Below are 19776 nucleotides of genomic sequence, written 5' to 3'. Positions count from 1 at the left end.
TGGTTCTTCAAAAGCTAACAACGAAACCTTGGAGAACCTGGTGAAACGGCCACAACTCATAACAAACTGATATTGTTTCCATCACTTGATGTTATTCATGCGCCAACCAGGGCCTTACTAGACTGCGAGCAGTCTCTCTTGCTCTTCAATCATTGTGAAAGTTCAACGTACATGTTCATTTCAAGTATTTTAGAGCAAAAGACAGAGTGCTCGCAGTCTAGGGCCTCACTAGTTTCCAAAACGAAGTGATTAAAATCACGTTAACACAACACCAATAATAATATAGTTATAATAATTATTGTATGACACTGTACCTTTTCATCAAAGCTCCCAATAGCTAGAAACTGGCTTGAAGGAGACCAACAGACTGACTTGATACCAAGAGCAAACTCGTATGCACTGTATCTTGACAGACAACGTCCGTCCAGCGAGTATAGCAATAGTTCATACTTCAAAGTTAAAGCAGAGGAAAATATGAAATTCAGTAAGAAAAAAAGGGAATGATCACTCTTCTTCGAGAATAAACTAATAGGCTATGCACAAACCCTACATGTATGAGCTGGACCTCATGGCTTCTGATAGGATGCGGAAAAAAATTAAGGACTATGCGGAAATTTTTGGCCATATTATGCGGAAACTTGCGTTGATTATGCGGAAATTACACCGGATTATGCGGAAACTTAAACAAGTTATAAAACTAATAATTAGGCCCGTCCAATGTATTTACATGCTTACGGTAAATCCGTAATCGAAATTGCAACCAATACAATCGCATTTGTGACTGAATTTTTGCCCTTTGTGATTAAATTACATGGAGGAGTCATCAATTTGCGATCAGCTTTCACCGTTGAAATAAAAGGGTTAGCAGTTGGGATTTTCCCGCAACTTTTGGTAAAATAAATAAAGCGATAAAAATTATTTTGTTTCTCATCATGAATTTTGTTTCAATATTTGGAGATAATGGAGCAAAATTGTAATACCTTTAGAGCGCGATCCATTCCCTCGATCATTGACTTAAAGTGCGTTTGATTCACCGTATTCCGGAATAAGAATACGTGAAGTGATGAATTCAAAACGGTATGTCTGGCGTTTTGAAGCAACAAGGATAATAAAGATATGTTTAAAATAGCATTTTAGCATGTGATCGACATTTTTAATGTGAATCTCCGTAAAAACGAAGGATTTCTAACTTGTATTCCATGTAATCCTATTCCGGAATACGGTCAATCGAACGCGCCCTTAGTTTCTTATCAGTTACGTCATTTGCTGAAGTGTAACTGTTTCTCGTCCAATGGAAAGCATTGAAGGAACAAAAACTAGTGTCCAGGCTCATTGGCGAAAAAATGCGCGGAAACTGCTTACGATCTTTCTTACGAACTTTCATCTTGCGAACGAAATGGTGTGTTTTCTTCAATGTTCAGGAAAATAAGCGTTTCAAAACAGTCAATTTCTTCGGCTTTTATGTTTTTGAGGATGTTAAGGGGCTGCTTTATCACTAATATCAGATATTTCTTCTGTTTTTTGCGGAAAATGTCGGAATTATGCGGAAGATGCGGATTTCAGTGAATTATGCGGATCCGCATCGCCGCATCCTGTCAGATGCCATGGCTGGTATTTACATGAATTTTAAAAGATGTAGGCCAAGCATCTTACTTAATTAATATACATTTTTAAATTCTATGGAGACCTTTTCCTGAATACTGCTCACACTGACAGACATTTTAGTACTTTAAAATAATAATAATAAATAATAATAATAATAATAATAATAATAATAATTCATTAATTTGAAAAAAAGCAAAGTGTGTGAACAAGTTTGATTTCTGATCTTTGAGATGCTAAACAAACAGAGTGACTCTATCTGAGTGCAAAGCTGTCAGTTTAGTGCTCCCAATCGTCCTCGTCTCCTTCGCTTTTTAAAACTTTCTTCTGACTGTGCTTTATTTTCAAACTCATACACATATATATGTGTGTAGGTACAGTGTATGTACTCTACATGTAAGACATTTATTGTCATATTAAACCCTAATGTCAATGAAAACAACATTTTAGCTTCTAAAGAAACTGTGGTACTGTGTCGGTAGGAGATTGAAACAGAAATTGATTTTATCAAACGAGTTGATAAAGGTCGAATAACCACCGTGAAAGATTTGGAAAGCTGACGTTTCGAGCGTTAGCCCTTTGTTAGAGCGAAGAGAGGAATTGTGGTTGTTGTAGGTTTATATGTGTGCAGAGGAGCTTTGCTATTGGTAGAAATACATGTAGGATGACTTGAATTTGTGAATAGACTAATGGAATGAGAGGCGTTCATTGATTCGGTGTGGATAGAGTGTGCCCAGTTGAAAAATAAATTTTTGTTCGAGATTTTTACGGCTTTCTGTGTTTCCGTGGTGTAAGGATAGGCCGCAAATAGGAAGATTGAAATGCCGTGAAACTGGTTTTGAGGCGTCTGCGTCCTTTTTTTTCTACATCTCGTAGGTGTTTGCGAAAGCGGTCCGCCAATCTTCTCCCTGTTTCGCCTATGTATATCTTTTTGCATAGTGTGCAGGTTATGCAGTAGATGACGTTTGCGGAGATGCATATAAAGTGGTCAGTGATTTTAGCAGATCGATTAGGTCCTGAGATCTTGAACATGTTAGAAATAAAGTGTGCGTGTACATTTGAAAGTTCCTGGTTGGTTGTCTGACTTGAAAGCTCTCCTAACTAGAAAGTTACCTATGTTTTTGTCGTGTTTGAATGAAATAAGTGGTGGTAGAGAAAAGATGTGTTTAGTTTCGGGATCATTGCGGAGAATTTCGAAGTTTTTGAGAATTACATTTTTTTACTGCAAGGTTTTGTGGATGCAGTCAAAAATGTAATTTTCAACTGGGCACACTCTATCCACACGGAATCAATGAATGCCTCTCTTTCCATTAATCTATTCACAAATTCAAGTCATCCTGTATTTCTACCAATAGCAAAGCTCCTCCGCACACATACCACAATTCCTCTATTCGCTCCGACGAAGGGCTAACGCTCGAAACGTCAGCTTTCCAAATCTTTCACGGTGGTTATTCGACCTTTATCAACTCGTTTGATAAAATCAATTTCTGTCTTAATGTCAATGGATCATTAAGCGAATATTTTTAGCCTCTTATTGCTTCAAATTTTTTTATGATCTTGAACTTGGACTTGAAAATGGCCGTAGAACAGTCAAAACGCTATCATTAAATTTTCTTGTCACTAATTATTTCATAACTCTAATAATTATTATTTAGTCCAAGGATATAAATATTATAATAACATGTACATGTATATGTATCCTGACCACAGATTGTAAAAATGGATGTGGATGATGTCATGACATGTAAAATACATGTAATAATATTATCTCTACATGTATTTTGCCTCAAGTTTGCAAATGGGGTACTTATTCCAGAAACAGTCCACTCATTTATTTAAAACACATACACCTGTATCATCTTCAAAGAAAATTCTTCGACAATAAAAAAAGAAAAAGGACTTTCAGAAATTACCCTTAAAAGTGAATCCCAAAGACAAAGGACCCTTCCGTCAGGAGACCATGCTAAGTCAGCTAAATCTTTTGTGTCCACTTCAAAATGCTTTCAAAAAAAGAAAAGTGCAAACAGTACTTCAGGCATGAGATCAGATGCAATTATACAAATATGTTTCAGTGATTCAAGAAAGCCTATTAAAAATGTCACAGAAAATAATGGAATGGGGACTCCAATAGGTTAAACTACTATGAATCATTTTGCTCAAAACAGTCAATAACATGCAGGACAGTCACAAACACAGAACAAAGCCCTTGACTTCCACAAGACTGCAAAGTGTTCTGCTTTATTCAACTTACACTTTCTAAAAGCCACATACATTTAACATTGCAAGCACAAATTAAAGTACATGTAACAAGAACTATTAATCTATGGCAAGGATGAACTAGCAGTTCAATGTCAGGTCTCATCATTTTAACTGATAGGTTGCCCTTGATCGTATTCAAAATACATGTAATGTTCAGTGTATCCCCGCACAGAAACCAATTATGCCGGTGTTTCCTACTGCTACACGTAGATACAACAGCACATGATCAGTGCAAGACTATTAAATAGGGTGGTACTGTTAGGGTATACAATGTAAATACTGTACAATATACATGTACTTGTGTGTACATCTTTGGTCTCCATTAAATTTTACCTTTACTAGCTGCCAGACAGAGCAAGAGAATATACTGATACAATCTTTACAGTTTCGTCTTTCAGCCAAGGCCATGTATTTCCCATCATTCCTAAATTCAAGCCCTAATCCAAAATAAATTAATTTAATAAAAACTTTAAGCTTTCTTTGTGTGTTTCACTGCTTTTAAATGCAATGGTGAACGTTTTACGGTCGTGTGTCCTCTGGACACAGTTATCTCTCCTGCAAGGTGTGGGTGTAATTCTAGACTGAAGAAGAAGGTAAAGTCACAGTGAATTTCTACAGTAAGTGCTGCATGTGCTGCGTAATCCCACTAGCTTTAAACCGCTGAAAATGGAATTAGCTCTGGCCATTTGGACTGCCTGATCAAAAACATCTTTTATTATAATATTATCAACCACCAATGAAATACCATGTGCGCTTTCGCACGAAAACATGATATCTTCACATGTGATCTTCTGACGTGAAAAGACCACCATTGCTACGGTAACATAATAAATTGTGCCGTTGTTCTAGATTAGCACTACAAAATATATTTAAGTGAAATGGTTTGGTATTTCATTGGTCCATTATGTAATAAACAGAACATTACAAGACCACTTGGAGATACGAAATTTCTTTTCTCGTGTTGAAAAAATAATAATTTATTTCATGAGTGAGTGCTTTCAACACTCGAAGAGAAAGTTCGTATCTCTGCACAGTCATTTAATATCCTCTGCAATGTATCTATTTCATGGCAAGACATTAAATCACTTTGACTCTTGTGGATAAGCACAGGGACACCATACTGTGGTGTCAGTGTGCTCACCTCCCACCAAAACGGACCAGGTTTGCACCTACATGTGATACTATAAGTGCGATAAGTTTCAGCAGGTTCTTGACCCTTCTCCAGGCTTTTTTCCTCTGGGTACTCTTGTTTTCCACCCATACAACAAAAAGCATTGTATTTTAGTTTGAGGATCTTCACAGTAATGAGTGCTACAAGTAATAGCGATTCAAGAAAAGCCTAAAAAAATTCAGGCTTGAGTGCAATTCCTGGAAAACCCATGACCTTTGTGATAGCAATGCAGTGCTGCCAAAGTAGCAATTAATCTTCAATCTCAAAATAATTATTTCTAATCAGTATACAGAGTAGGTGTCTTTCATAAAAACACCTGTCAGATTGTTTCCGGACTGTCAGATTGTTTCCGGACTCTAAATTTTTCGTTTATTACACAAGTTTGACCGTCAAAGTTGTGTATTAAACAACTTTGACGGTCAAACTTGTGTAATACACAACTTTGACGGTCAAACTTGTGTATTACACAACTTTGACCGTCACTTTTGGCGGTCAAAGTTGTGTAATACACAAGTTTGACCGTCAAAGTTGTGTATTACACAAGTTTGACCGTCAAAGTTGTTTAATACACAACTTTGACACATGAGCTCACGGCGATAATTTTTGGACGCCGCCATTGCGAAAAAAAATATTGAGGTGAAAAACAAACTCGCAGTTTGCTCTATCTAACAGAAAATTCTTTTGCAGGACTTTCCTTTGCCTGGTCTATTCGACCCGGCAAGGATACGGCATTAACTTTTCATTTTTGAGGAGATAATCCGCTCTGAGTCATCCGTCCAGTCGGAGTGTTAGTCATTCCGACGATGCCAGCTTTAAGGCAAGTGCGTAAATTCCTCAAATAACAACGTCAAAAGTGAAAAAAAAGATCAACAACAACTGATGTACGGATGCAACAGAAAACGAGAGCTTCAAAGGATGTCACCTAATTTGCGAAAACTACCTCGTTCCGTGCAAAAAAAAAGAAAGAAACGAACAAACAGCGAGTTACCTATCTACATGTAGTTGCTCGCAGGCGAGCGTGAGACAAAACAAAACATGCAAATTTTGAAGTCAACGCCCGACAAAATCATTTTCGTATAAGCCCTTTCGTAATGAAAGGGACCATCTAAACAGCAACATTATTTTTAAAATAACTTGTTTTTTATTCGCTGCAGCAAACTACAGCGACACTACATACACTAGGGAGTCGTTGTTCGTTTTCGGTCAGTTCAGACCATCCGTAAAAAATGAAGCTGTCAATCACAGATTTGTTTACAAAGAGAGAGCTCGGCTCGTGCAAATCTTTCCAAACTTTTAAGTATGCGATCAAATGAGAAAAGTTTTGCTTAAACAAAAAAAGGCAATTGCTTAAAGAAGTAAGATCATATAATTGAGATAACGGTGTGAAAAAGGTGGTAATTAAAAACGAACGCGGTGAGCAAAGTGAATTCAGTGAATTCGACCTTGAATTCGTCTTTTTGACAGCAGAATTGAAGACGAGTGAAAACGTTTGAGTGATAAACATGAAAGGAAAATTTTGGCAAGAAACTTTAGACTCGGTTTGTTTCTGTGTGTCTTTTTTTTTTTTTTCAATTGAAGGAACATTTACGCTTATTTTAGCTTTACTTTAATACAAGCAATCAGCTCATCCAATTTATTTTTAGTCGCAAGTTAGTCATGGAATATACGCATCAAGGATTGCATGGGCAACATTAAATTTTACCTTTTGGCGTGGATAGAAAAAGGCATAGCGTAGCCAAATAAGTAACGGTCGTATCAATAAAAGAGAGGAGTTTCGGTAAAAAAACAAAGCGAAGACGAGTTAAGGGCCCATACGCACTAGGCTGAAGAAATTTGTTTGGCTCAACAAAAATTGTCTCCGCTAAATTTTCAATTTGCTAATCGTGGCCGCACTTGAAAACGCTTTCTTTAGGTTGTAAAATATGTATAATTGACACTCCTAACAAAAATTTGAAGTTTGATAAGGCTTGACAAAATTTGGTGAGGAAAAAAATCACTGTAGGACGGAAATGATGACAGATTTTTTCGCAAAATAAGCAAACATTTGCCCACTGCGTACGAGCTCAAAACCAGTCGCATCGCAGTATGATCTGGGCGACTAAACACTCTCTCGTGATTTAAAAGCTCCATCGGAGATCAGTTAATGAGCCGTTTACTGAAATTAAAATACAATCGTTCAGTTCAGGCGAACAAAATGCGTAACAAGAGCCCCAGGTATGATCGTATACCATACGTTAAGAGTTGCCTCACCACAACAGCCGTCACTTTATTGCCAAACTAACCTAAATGTATTATAGGGCATAAGCACGACAGCTACTGATGGATTCATTCACTTTCTTCAATACTGAGATTTGGGCAGTTTTGATAGTGACTAGACAGGCCGACTTTAGCGCCAAAAACTACGATCTCATTATATATGGCGATGTTTTTACGCGGGAAAAATGTTGATCTTACTTGTGCTTCTAGCGGTAAATTAAGGGAAATATAACCGAAGAAAAAAGGTTTTGCCGGATCCTCTGGGTATGAGGCAATAAACAGTTGTTTACCTAAAAAGGATCTCACCTCTGACCAGCTTCGCATCATCAGAGGCATCATGCGGTACTTGTTTTCGATTGCAGCTGGATGAACGACAAACCTCGCCAATTTGACTTGAAGGTTGTTTTATAGTATGCATCTTTTTTGGGGGAGCTTCGCAAGTTGATCTCACACAAGGATCAACGAGTAAAGCGCTATCACTTTCTTAAGTGGGAAATGAGCTCAATCCCAGCAAAAACTAGCGAACCAGGCGGGCCTTTGCATGGAAAACTATTGCCAGATCTTGATTGACAAGTCGGGTAACATTAATCACGTGATTTGAAGTTTCCGGATATTTTAGATATTAAATTAAGAAGTAAACGCTTGAGGCAGGGGGGGGGGGGGGGGGGGTAATTGATTTTAAAAAGAAAACTTTGTAGCTTAAAAAAAAAATTCTTCGACATTCCTCTGAGAAATGCTTTTGTTTTCTATCATTCACGAGCTGGTTTGGAGGAGGAAAGGAGGAGGGAGGGTTAGCGGAAAATTTGGAGTTGCCTGGTTTTTTGGCGGTGTTGAGGGGTGTTCAGAAGGGTCTTTGAGGGATTTTAGAGAATGAAAATGAAAATGAAAATACCCAGATATATTCTTAAAGCATTTTCTAGATATTTGTACCCTAATCCTCACTGAAATGTCTTTCTTTCTGTTGTTAGACCGCCTAAGTCATAGATTTACGCAGTCAGAAGAGATCAATGTGTGTTTCAATGGTAGCCGTCATAGAAAGTGGTAGAGGAGATGCGACTTTCTGATAACCTCTGAAGTTGCAGACGAGGCAGGCACTCAGGCAGACAGAATGTGTGCACCACCCAACTTTGACATAAAATCAATACTCATTATTACGTTAATTGCGACGAAGGCCTTTAATTATGCGCAGCTTAGTCCATGAAAACAGGCAATGCGCTCGGGGGTTTTCAAGAGTTTTTGACAGGCATACTAAGTTCTAAGTTAACAGTTGCACCCAGTTTGGACGGAAAAGCTGTAAAAGTGCCGTGACAGAGCCCTTATATTTTATGTCAAACTTGGGTGGTGCACACATTCTGTCTGCCTGAGTGCCTTATTAATATCTAAAATATCCGGAAACTTCAAATCACGTGATTAATGTTACCCGACTTGTCAATCAAGATCTGGCAATAGTTTTCCTTGCAAAGGCCCGCTTGGTTCGCTAGTTTTTGCTGGGCTTGAGCTCATTTCCCATTTAAGAAAGTGATAGCGCTTTACTCGTTGATCCTTGTGTGAGATCAACTTGCGAAGCTCCCCCAAAAAAGATGCATACTATAAAACAACCTTCAAGTCAAATTGGCGAGGTTTGTCGTTCATGCAGCTGCAATCGAAAACAAGTACCGCATGATGCCTCTGATGATGCGAAGCTGGTCAGAGGTGAGATCCTTTTTAGGTAAACAACTGTTTATTGCCTCAAACCCAGAGGATCCGGCAAAACCTTTTTTCTTCGGTTATATTTCCCTTAATTTACCGCTAGAAGCACAAGTAAGATCAACATTTTTCCCGCGTAAAAACATCGCCATATATAATGAGATCGTAGTTTTTGGCGCTAAAGTCGGCCTGTCTAGTCACTATCAAAACTGCCCAAATCTCAGTATTGAAGAAAGTGAATGAATCCATCAGTAGCTGTCGTGCTTATGCCCTATAATACATTTAGGTTAGTTTGGCAATAAAGTGACGGCTGTTGTGGTGAGGCAACTCTTAACGTATGGTATACGATCATACCTGGGGCTCTTGTTACGCATTTTGTTCGCCTGAACTGAACGATTGTATTTTAATTTCAGTAAAAGGCTCATTAACTGATCTCCGATGGAGCTTTTAAATCACGAGAGAGTGTTTGGTCGCCCAGATCATACTGCGATGCGACTGGTTTTGAGCTCGTACGCAGTGGGCAAATGTTTGCTTATTTTGCGAAAAAATCTGTCATCATTTCCGTCCTACAGTGATTTTTTTCCTCACCAAATTTTGTCAAGCCTTATCAAACTTCAAATTTTTGTTAGGAGTGTCAATTATACATATTTTACAACCTAAAGAAAGCGTTTTCAAGTGCGGCCACGATTAGCAAATTGAAAATTTAGCGGAGACAATTTTTGTTGAGCCAAACAAATTTCTTCAGCCTAGTGCGTATGGGCCCTTAAATCGTCTTCGCTTTGTTTTTTTACCGAAACTCCTCTCTTTTATTGATACGACCGTTACTTATTTGGCTACGCTATGCCTTTTTCTATCCACGCCAAAAGGTAAAATTTAATGTTGCCCATGCAATCCTTGATGCGTATATTCCATGACTAACTTGCGACTAAAAATAAATTGGATGAGCTGATTGCTTGTATTAAAGTAAAGCTAAAATAAGCGTAAATGTTCCTTCAATTGAAAAAAAAAAAAAAGACACACAGAAACAAACCGAGTCTAAAGTTTCTTGCCAAAATTTTCCTTTCATGTTTATCACTCAAACGTTTACACTCGTCTTCAATTCTGCTGTCAAAAAGACGAATTCAAGGTCGAATTCACTGAATTCACTTTGCTCACCGCGTTCGTTTTTAATTACCACCTTTTTCACACCGTTATCTCAATTATATGATCTTACTTCTTTAAGCAATTGCCTTTTTTTTGTTTAAGCAAAACTTTTCTCATTTGATCGCATACTTAAAAGTTTGGAAAGATTTGCACGAGCCGAGCTGTCTCTTTGTAAACAAATCTGTGATTGACAGCTTCATTTTTTACGGATGGTCTGAACTGACCGAAAACGAACAACGACTCCCAAGTGTATGTAGTGTCGCTGTAGTTTGCTGCAGCGAATAAAAAACAAGTTATTTTAAAAATAATGTTGCTGTTTAAATGGTCCCTTTCATTACGAAAGGGCTTATACGAAAATGATTTTGTCGGGCGTTGACTTCAAAATTTGCATGTTTTGTTTTGTCTCACGCTCGCCTGCGAGCAACTACATGTAGATAGGTAACTCGCTGTTTGTTCGTTTCTTTCTTTTTTTTTGCACGGAACGAGGTAGTTTTCGCAAATTAGGTGACATCCTTTGAAGCTCTCGTTTTCTGTTGCATCCGTACATCAGTTGTTGTTGATCGTTTTTTTCACTTTTGACGTTGTTATTTGAGGAATTTACGCACTTGCCTTAGAGCTGGCATCGTCGGAATGACTAACACTCCGACTGGACGTATGACTCAGAGCGGATTATCTCCTCAAAAATGAAAAGTTAATGCCGTATCCTTGCCGGGTCGAATAGACCAGGCAAAGGAAAGTCCTGCAAAAGAATTTTCTGTTAGATAGAGCAAACTGCGAGTTTGTTTTTCACCTCAATATTTTTTTTCGCAATGGCGGCGTCCAAAAATTATCGCCGTGAGCTCATGTGTCAAAGTTGTGTATTAAACAACTTTGACCGTCAAACTTGTGTAATACACAACTTTGACGGTCAAACTTGTGTATTACACAACTTTGACCGCCAAAAGTGACGGTCAAAGTTGTGTAATACACAAGTTTGACCGTCAAAGTTGTGTATTACACAAGTTTGACCGTCAAAGTTGTTTAATACACAACTTTGACGGTCAAACTTGTGTAATAAACGAAAAATTTAGAGTCCGGAAACAATCTGACAGTCCGGAAACAATCTGACAGGTGTTTAAAGTAGTCTCTCACATAATAGAGACCTTAAGCAAGGACGACGACGACGGCTACGAGAACGTAGTCTAAAAATATTATTTCCCGTTACTGTATTAATTTTGCGATTACTCCATGTTGCTCGGCTTGGAAAGTGTGAATGCACAATCCAAGAATAAAATTGATGAGAACGGTGTGAATATTTAGAAAGAAAATTGAAAATTCATCGTCAGGTGCTCTCGTCCTCCACATGACCTCAAATTTGATCATTTCACGTCGTTGTCAAGACGAGAACGGCAAAGAAATGTATCAAAATGTAAAACGCACGTGCAGTGCGTGCAAAGCTATTGTTTTCGTCAACTAAATATGCAAATTTGCGACGTTCTCGTAGCCGTCCTCGTCGTCCTTGCTTAAGGTCCCTAATATTATAAGATAACAACCATCATGTAGTTGATTACAGCAAAAATGAACCTTCCATGGCAAATAAAACCACTCAACAGTATCTCTCCCCAAAAGATATGTACAAACAATATTAATTAAAAATTCCATACACAAAAATGTACCTGCATTAGCATGTTTAGGGTACTTTATATAGCTGACAGACTTGCTAACAAGGGACCACACAGAGATTCTCAACTAGCAAGGGAGAACAAGAACAAAAAGGATTTTAAATAAAAATTTGCTAACCAGATCAATAGTTCCCTGGCCACCTCTCATTTCATGACAGACTCATTAAAACAAAACTGAAGTCTTCAATATACCTGAAAATCAGCAGTAGACAAAATGTGTCGTCCATCTGGACTCCACCTCACAGATGCCAATCCAGCAAGACCTTCGTCAATTTTGCATGTCCAATCGGGTTTCTCCAGTGACCATACCTAAAACAAATAAAAAAATTATACCACCAAATTTAGTATAAAGTTTGTCTTGCTTATTGTCTTTTCTCTTTCTTTGTTAAAAAAAAAAATCAAACTATATAAACAACATTTACACAATTTTTTTGTTTTTGTTTTTGACCCACATTAAAATAATTAAGCAAAAATATACATTGATGTAAGTTGCATCAGTTGAATTAATTTAATGATTATGTCAATGATTGCCGAAAACTTTGAGTGTGAGGACCACTTTTTTTCATTTTCATCATTATATTATTAGAGTTCATAAGTTTTAAATTTTGTCACTGATTGTTCTTGAGCAATTGCAAAAAGCCTACCTGTACGACCCCTCGCTTAAACATTCCACAAAGAATGTACAAAGAATCGGATGACCACTGTGGAGAAAAAATCAAAATAAGGAAAAGACATGTACACCTGTAACCTGCAAGGAAAAATGTGCAAAAAAAGGAAAAAACCTAACCATAGTTATTAGTACATGTATTTAAGCATGTACATGTGTAACTACATACATGTAAGGGCTGTATATCGAAAGAAATAATGGACATTTTTAATTTTTCCTTGGCCTCTTATTTATTTATTTATTTGTTCTATTTTAAAGCAAGTATTAAAAGGATCTCTGTCTTGCTTTTACACAAACCTCTTTGCTTTTCCTATGTAAATGCAGACTTAACCTGCAGCCTCTTGAGCCTCTGGACTCAGAGGCACATACAGTTGTACCCGGTAAAGTTATTAGGTCAAAGCAACACCAAGAAGGGAAACCGCTTGCTAAAAGGGAGTCAGAGTTACTTGACCAAAAGAGATTGTATTATTTTGTTTTTCATGAATGCTGTATCCAGTCGTTTTACCAGACTTTGAGAAACCGTCAGTTCATAATCTTTGATCCGGAAAGGGATGACAACCAGAAAAAAAAGCCAGAGAGTAGGATAATACAGTATGCTTTTTATAGCCTCTTATAAATACACAGTGTAGTATTGAGCTACAAATAAAATCAATAAGTAATTATTGTAACTCCAGGTGTTGGTTTAAGCACGAGTCTGCATACAAATACAACACCACAACCGCTGGGAAATATGTCCCTTCCTTGTGCATTACCGTCCCCGGTAATCAAAATGATTGCTCTAGAACATTAGGCCATCCCCTTTTTATTTTCGTTTACCTTTGTACGGCCAACCAAAATTTCTGGCAATCAGGAAAAAAGTTTTTATGTACATGTAGTTAAACCATTTTCCCCTTTAAGGACGGTGCCTACTAATTGAAAGGTATTTTTGCCCCGGTTTTTGATTATGCGGGAAATGTAGATTTTAACAAGTGTTACTGAAACCTAAAAAGAAAATTGGGGGTAACCACGAATTTTTCAAAGATAATTCATGAACAATATTTGTAAAAAGCTTTAAAATACAAAGCCACGCATGGTGTTTTTTCTCAAATTGAAGCTTAATTATCTCTGAAAAATGCATGCTTGCCCCCAATTTTCTTTTTGGATACCAATAAAACTTACTAAGATCTACTTTCTCTGCATAATTTTAAAATGCGCAAAAGTATCCCTGTATTGCACTGTAGTAAGCATTACCGATAGGAAATCCAAGTACCTCGAGATGCGCAGAACATATGCCCAATAACAATAGTAGTCACCTTCCTTAAATAGTTAGAACTTTTAATCTGAAAAATCAGCATATATACCTGTAAGTAACAACATAGCAAAAAAAGGAATAAAATATGTTCATTCAAATATGTAAATATTAACTTTTGACGTCATTCTCATCAAGCGACTTTTCTGCCATATTTATTTTGGGTTGTTTCCAAGCCCCAAAGCAATGATGCTTGGGTACCAGACCTCCTATTCTGAGACTTCTTGTGATTTTTTAATTTTATTTTAATTTTAATTTTATTTATTTTTTCAATCCGACTGACCGTACCGATCCAATATCAGGAAACGAATTCGACGGTAAACGAAAAAAAAGAGTGGATGGCCTTTATATAAACAAATAACAGCTCACCTCTATGCACTGAACAACGTCTAAACAGGTATAGAGCTGAAGAATCTGAAGGGTTTTCACATCTCTTACGAGTAACCGATATTGAACACAATTGGCCTACGTGAAAATAAGGCAGATACAAACTTCATACTCAAAAACGAATTTAAACTTACATGAACACAATTTTGTACAGCGATTAATATTTCTGTCAAGTTTCATGACCTTACCATGTATTTCCCATTAGGAGAAAATCGGCTCAGTTGTTTTGTTTGTTTGAAAAGCTCAGAGAAGTTCATCTTGCTTAAAAAATGCGCGCCTCAGCTCAATTCACGGCATGATTTTCTGCGCAGACAGTACAAAATACTTCAAACGACACTTCATACATTCGAAGAAACCCGCCATTACAAACTTGGTAACCACACAAATGGTCAAGCTACTTCCACTACGCATGAGTAATGCAGTTCCGCTGGATTAAAAGATTGCTTTTTCATATCACCTTAAGTCAGACGTGTATTTTTATTTGAATCGATTGTATTATTTGGAAGAGTTGTCCCTAGTCTAGATTGAAACTGTAACGATGTGGAACTGGGTCAAACGCATTCCAGTTCATATGGTAAGTTAATTTTGATATCTTCTTTTTGTAGCTTTCTCTGGCAAAGGATGAATTCAACCCAGTTGTAATCATCCACAGTATTAAAGCTTCCATTGTATATACACGTATGATGGCTAGGATGATGTCACAGTGTTAGTACAAATGGAGCCATAGCCCCAATTGTACGAACTTATACGAGTATTGTAAGAGGAAAGAACAGAGTGATCCTCGCTCTTTATTGGGCAATTTCAAAGCAATTGTCACTTTATAGACACCTGATGTCTCCAACCAGGGTTCGTGCTACTCGATCTTTGAAGACCTTGAAAAGCCCTGGAATTTCATTTTGGACTTCAAAAAAGGGATTTGGTCAATCTCGACCCCAGAGCTCTTCTCTCCCTCAGTCAGGAGTAGAGCTCTGAAACAAAGTGTCTTCTCATTGGTTTTCATAAAGAACAATCAAAAGCATCTTTAATTGGTGCGTTCATGTTAGCATGAAAAGTATGCAAGTGCCGTAAGGTTCAAATAGCTAATTTTTGTGGCTATAAGAGCCCTACGGTGCATGTTCTCCTACAGAGAGTTTCCCAGAGCCTTGGGTCGATCCAAGGCTCTGGTGACGAGAATGAGATTTGGTGGGAAACTGCTTGCTTGAAAGATTCTTGAGATTGCCTCGTGCTAAGTTAGAGATACTTTATTTAAATTGAGACCAAATTTGACTATTGGGGAAACATTAAATGAAAAAATTAACATCCCTGTCCATGCACTTAACTCACAGGATGTGGGAAGAATATCAAGGGAGGCTTTTTCAGCAAAGAAAACACTAAAACACGATGTATTGCGTAGAAATCTTCTTTCAAACACTCCTTGAATTGAAAACTCAATTTGTGGTTTTTGGAAACTCCTTGAATACCCCTGGATTTTATTTACAAACTCCAGCATGAACCCTGTCCAACGGGATTCAAACCTACAATGTATGACCTCTGCGATGATATTCCATCCTCCAGGGCAAATGCTCTACTAACTGAGCTATGAGGTCACACAGTTGAGAACTGGCAACTGTGTGGCTTCATTGCTATCTCATGTCTTTGAAGTACCAAGTTTTCTTGGTTCTGCAGGAAATTAAAAAATAAATAATATTAATATTCAGCCCCGGACAAAGGTTCAGATGGTCCTGTCCATGCTATGCAGGAATTGCTGTTTTATCAGTTTTAGTAATAACTCTGTAATTTTTTGTCTTTAAATAGGACTATGAAGGACAGAAACTAGCAGAAAGAATCTTCCATGGTATCATTATATCTTTTGGGGTAAGCTTGATTATAGGAAAGGTTCCATTGATTATACACCTGTACATGTACAGTGTAGGGTAACACAAAATTAATGTTGTCAATCAGCTGTATGCATAATTTGATTATTGACGAATTCCATTGATTATACTTGTACAGTGTAGGGTTATCAACAAAATTAATGCTGTCAATCAGCTGTTTGCATAATACATGTATTGCTGCACTGTTTGTATTATATATAAACATGGTTTTTCGTAAGTTAAATGTTTGCAGCTGTTTACTGATCAGTAGCCCAGCAAATTAAAAAAAAAATACATCCCGGTCAGGCAATGGCAGACCTAAAGTCCCCGTACGCAGTAGTTCATAGCAAAGGAATAGTTTCATCTTTGTTTGTGATCCATGTACTGTACATGTATCTTTTGTTGATTGCAGACTGCTGGTTTCCTTTGGGGTTACTACATTCAACAGTTTAGTGCAACAATTTTAGTCCTTGCTGCTGGGTTTATATTGAGTTGTTTGGTAAGAAATGAAGGAAATTGTTGACTTGTAAATAGTAGTAGAATGTGCTCCTGCCCCAATGTTTTCTTGTACTCCTGTGGAATGGGAATAAGAAGTTCCAGCAATTTCTACCACTTCTTTTAGGCTATCATCACCATTGGTACAGGTTGAAAGTAAAAATTGAGGAGGAATAAAAATTGTCACACAGAATTTTATGAACAAGAGTTGAGAAACTGGGTTTATGATTTCTACATGTAGTTGTTGTCAGGAAAGACTCGAAAATCTTACCATTTGCAAACAAAGGCAGTGCTTTTCTACTTCATCAGTTATTTTAAAACCCTCACTCCTGAAAGATTAATAGTCAGGAGGGAGGTAACCCACTATCTCCAGCATAGTAGTCTGGTAGTGGGCGGTATGATGCTGACAAATAGGTGGCCTGTGTATGGTGGTTGTGTGGTGTGGCTACAGTTGTAATATTGCAAAGTTCTAAAAGGCACATTGGAATTATTTCATAATTATGTATAGAGTCTGACCAGAAACCCATAAGGGTTGAAACGGGTAACGCGCGTTCACAGCTTCCGAATATTCAGTGCAAACTGATTGGTTGAATGTTTCAGTGCTAAGTACCATATTTGGAAACCCCTCGCTCTTGTTGTTCCAAATATGGTACTTAGCAAATTGAATATTCAGAAGCTTGTTTTCCAGAACGCAAGGGGCCGTTACACGTTTCAGCCCTTATGGGTTTCTGGTCTGACATAAAACACACCCACAAGGGTCGACTATGTGTGTACCAGTACCTGGGAAAGAATCAGTGATGTAACTTGTTACGGGTTCCCAAAAGTACTGCTTGCTTTAATGCAGAGATGCTGGCAGCAAACGACAGGTGGCTGTTGTTGTTGTTGTTTTTAACAAAAACATGAAAATGCTGGTTTAAATAATATTGCTTATTTTCTCTCTTTTTAGTACAAACTGTGGCTAACAAGCGAGAGAATAGCTGAAATCAATAAGGTTTCAATGAGTCTGGACAAATAGCAAATTCTCAAATCAGTGTTTGCAGTTTGCCACAAATACGGAGGTTTATTGGGTTGGTTTTCACTGGCAACCCAATTATTATTGTAAGCTACAATTCTCGGTTTTCACATGACGTCACGACCGCCATGTTGGTGCCCTTAAACAAAGAAAAGGCGACCATGTTGGTGCCCCGACCAAATCCTCCGGGAATTTAACTCTATTATTATGCAAACGCTTTCTTTTGTTTTCGTTGAAAAACATGGCTGTTGATCACGTGAGTGAAAACCAGCAATACCTTTCCTTGGGACAAAATACTCTTGTTGACCACAAGTTATTGCATTTGTATACACGTATGTTATTAGTGTGCATGCTTGCATCGCTGGCAAAAACCCTTAGCTAATAACAAAGTCGTGTCTCTTGATGACAGAAATGTGCAATGCAATTTACATGTACTTTCTTCTCCTCAGCTGGTTTTACCCCCTTGGCCGATGTACAGAAACCATCCGCTGGATTGGCAGAGACCACGCCCAGAAAAATCAGATACTAAGAGAGATGGTGGAAAGAAAAGGAAATAACGTTTAAAAAGTCATTGTGCTCTGTTCGAGTTTAAATGCAACCTAGCTTCAGCGTATATTATCTTGATCCATGTGTAACAGAAATACCGTAAAATAAATGTCATTCAAAACTACTAGGTTAACTTTCTTTTAATTGCATCCATCCTATAAATTCAAAGTTGGCCCAGACAAACTCAGAACTGCATGACTCCGTATCAGCCTCCATGCATTTCTTTTTATGCACTTACATGAGGCCAGCCTGTCAATGAACTCAGACTGGTTTCCCCCCCCCCCTCCCCCCCCCCTAGACCCCCGGCGGACTAAATTTGCTACCAGATTAAGTCCCCCCTCACGGATTTGGACCCCCATTACAGATTGGAAAATGCATTGTTGAAAGTTTACTTGACTACAAGGCTTCATAAGATTTTTTTTCTTTTGGGGTGCAGGGATGGCGCAGTGGTCAGAGCACTTGCTTTTTTATGTGCGTTGAGTTTGTTGGTTCTCTACTCTGCACCGAGAGGTTTTCTCCAGGTACTTCGGTTTCCCCTCTCCTCAAAAACCAACATTTGACTTGATTTGCTTTAATTGTTAATTTCAGTTCAGAGGGTCTCCAATTAGTGTGCCAGCGCTAGAACGACTAGCCACGTTGATAAAATTCCTTTCCTTTCCTTTATAACCAAACTTTCTCGTATTAATATTCAATAAGAAGAAAAAGTAAAGTTAGACTTGAGTGTCAAGTGAAGTTTTTTTACAACCAAGAACAATTTGTATTACCTTAATCAAAAGAATGCTTATTTTCATGGGGGGGGGGGGGGTGAAAGAGGGTCCATATCTGCTAGTAAGTAAGTGAGTAAGTAAGTAAGTAAGTAAGTAAGTAAGTAAGCAAGTATTCTTTATTCATCCACGGTAAAAAAATTCATCAGGCTAAAGGCATAAAATTACACAAAAAATTCAAAACTATAAACTACCAGGATAAAAATTATATAATATGCTTACAATAAAATCTATCTAAAATACTATTATGCCAATATTAAAACCTGGTTTCCATGAATGCCGTGTCTATTACTAAGCTAATTAAGGCAGTTCGAAAAAAAAATCAGAGATTCAGCTTTCCTGACATACTAGTGCAGAGTGTTCCAGAGAACCGCCCCACTGTAATAAAAACATTTCGAAAATGGTTTGTGCGTGGTAAAGGAACAGCAAGTTTATTGGCAGAATCATGGAGTGAATATGGCGTGATATCATTACGATTCGCAAGTTTGGAAAGTAAATACTCCGGGGCAAGGCCATGAATGGATTTATAGACCAACAAAGCTCTTTGTAATTACGCTGAGAACTAAGATTTTTTTCATCTGAGAAACTCAAGAAGAAAAGAAGCGTCAGTATCAAAGCTTGAGTAGGTCAACACCCTGGCGGGTGAAGAAGAAGGCAAAAGAAGGCCCTGGCAAAAGAAGGCCGAAAAAATCCTAGCCTCCTTCGATCCGTTTTTAGGCTCGTCCCGGGAGGGACGAGCCTAAAAACGGCTGCGAAGGAGGCTAGGATTTTTTCGACAAAGTTAACTGAATAGAGGGTAATGTGAAGTGCTAGATTTCTATCCCATATGAACCATGTGAGCGTTAGCCCTACTGATGGAAATGGGCCCACACAAGGACAGAGAAAAACTCTGACCAGGGTGGGAATTGAACCCACGACCCTCGGGCTCCGCCGCTCTACCGACTGAGCTACAAGGTCAGTCGACGGGAGCAGGCCGTGGGAACTGA

At 38.0% G+C, this 19776-nt stretch overlaps 2 protein-coding genes across 2 annotated transcripts in view; one reads left to right on the top strand and one right to left on the bottom strand.

Moving 5' to 3' along the window:
• Positions 1–14491, bottom strand: part of LOC138051721 (WD repeat-containing protein WRAP73-like) — a 21834-nt gene extending 7343 nt beyond the window's left edge. The window contains exons 1-8 of the mRNA XM_068897979.1: positions 14309–14491; positions 14103–14198; positions 12423–12479; positions 11971–12087; positions 11773–11845; positions 4195–4298; positions 3516–3602; positions 315–449 (exon numbers count right to left, since the gene is read on the bottom strand). Coding sequence (XP_068754080.1) covers positions 315–449; positions 3516–3602; positions 4195–4298; positions 11773–11845; positions 11971–12087; positions 12423–12479; positions 14103–14198; positions 14309–14377 — 738 coding nt within the window. The 5' untranslated portion in view covers positions 14378–14491. The remainder of the gene's footprint in view (positions 1–314; positions 450–3515; positions 3603–4194; positions 4299–11772; positions 11846–11970; positions 12088–12422; positions 12480–14102; positions 14199–14308) is intronic.
• Positions 14492–14551: 60 nt separating this feature from the next.
• On the top strand, positions 14552–18150 carry LOC138051722 (signal peptidase complex subunit 1-like). Its single transcript, XM_068897981.1, has 4 exons — positions 14552–14694; positions 15915–15974; positions 16386–16472; positions 17930–18150. Exons 1-4 carry the CDS (start codon positions 14659–14661, stop codon positions 18035–18037), a joined length of 291 nt encoding a protein of 96 aa, XP_068754082.1. The 5' UTR covers positions 14552–14658; the 3' UTR covers positions 18038–18150.
• The last annotated feature ends 1626 nt before the right edge of the window (positions 18151–19776 follow it).

Source organism: Montipora capricornis, chromosome 6, assembly GCF_036669925.1.
Source record: "Montipora capricornis isolate CH-2021 chromosome 6, ASM3666992v2, whole genome shotgun sequence".
Taxonomy (NCBI): Eukaryota; Metazoa; Cnidaria; class Anthozoa; order Scleractinia; family Acroporidae; genus Montipora; species Montipora capricornis.
The sequence above is the reverse complement of the archived record's forward strand: the minus strand, read 5'-3'. Positions and strand labels throughout refer to the sequence as shown.

Bases quoted from the DNA above. Each gene is read 5' to 3' on its own strand.
- LOC138051722 (XM_068897981.1), top strand. From the start codon at position 14,659: ATGTGGAACTGGGTCAAACGCATTCCAGTTCATATG. The intron at 14,695-15,914 runs GTAAGTTAATTT...GTCTTTAAATAG, and splicing joins AACGCATTCCAGTTCATATG to GACTATGAAGGACAGAAACT. The intron at 15,975-16,385 runs GTAAGCTTGATT...TGTTGATTGCAG, and splicing joins GTATCATTATATCTTTTGGG to ACTGCTGGTTTCCTTTGGGG.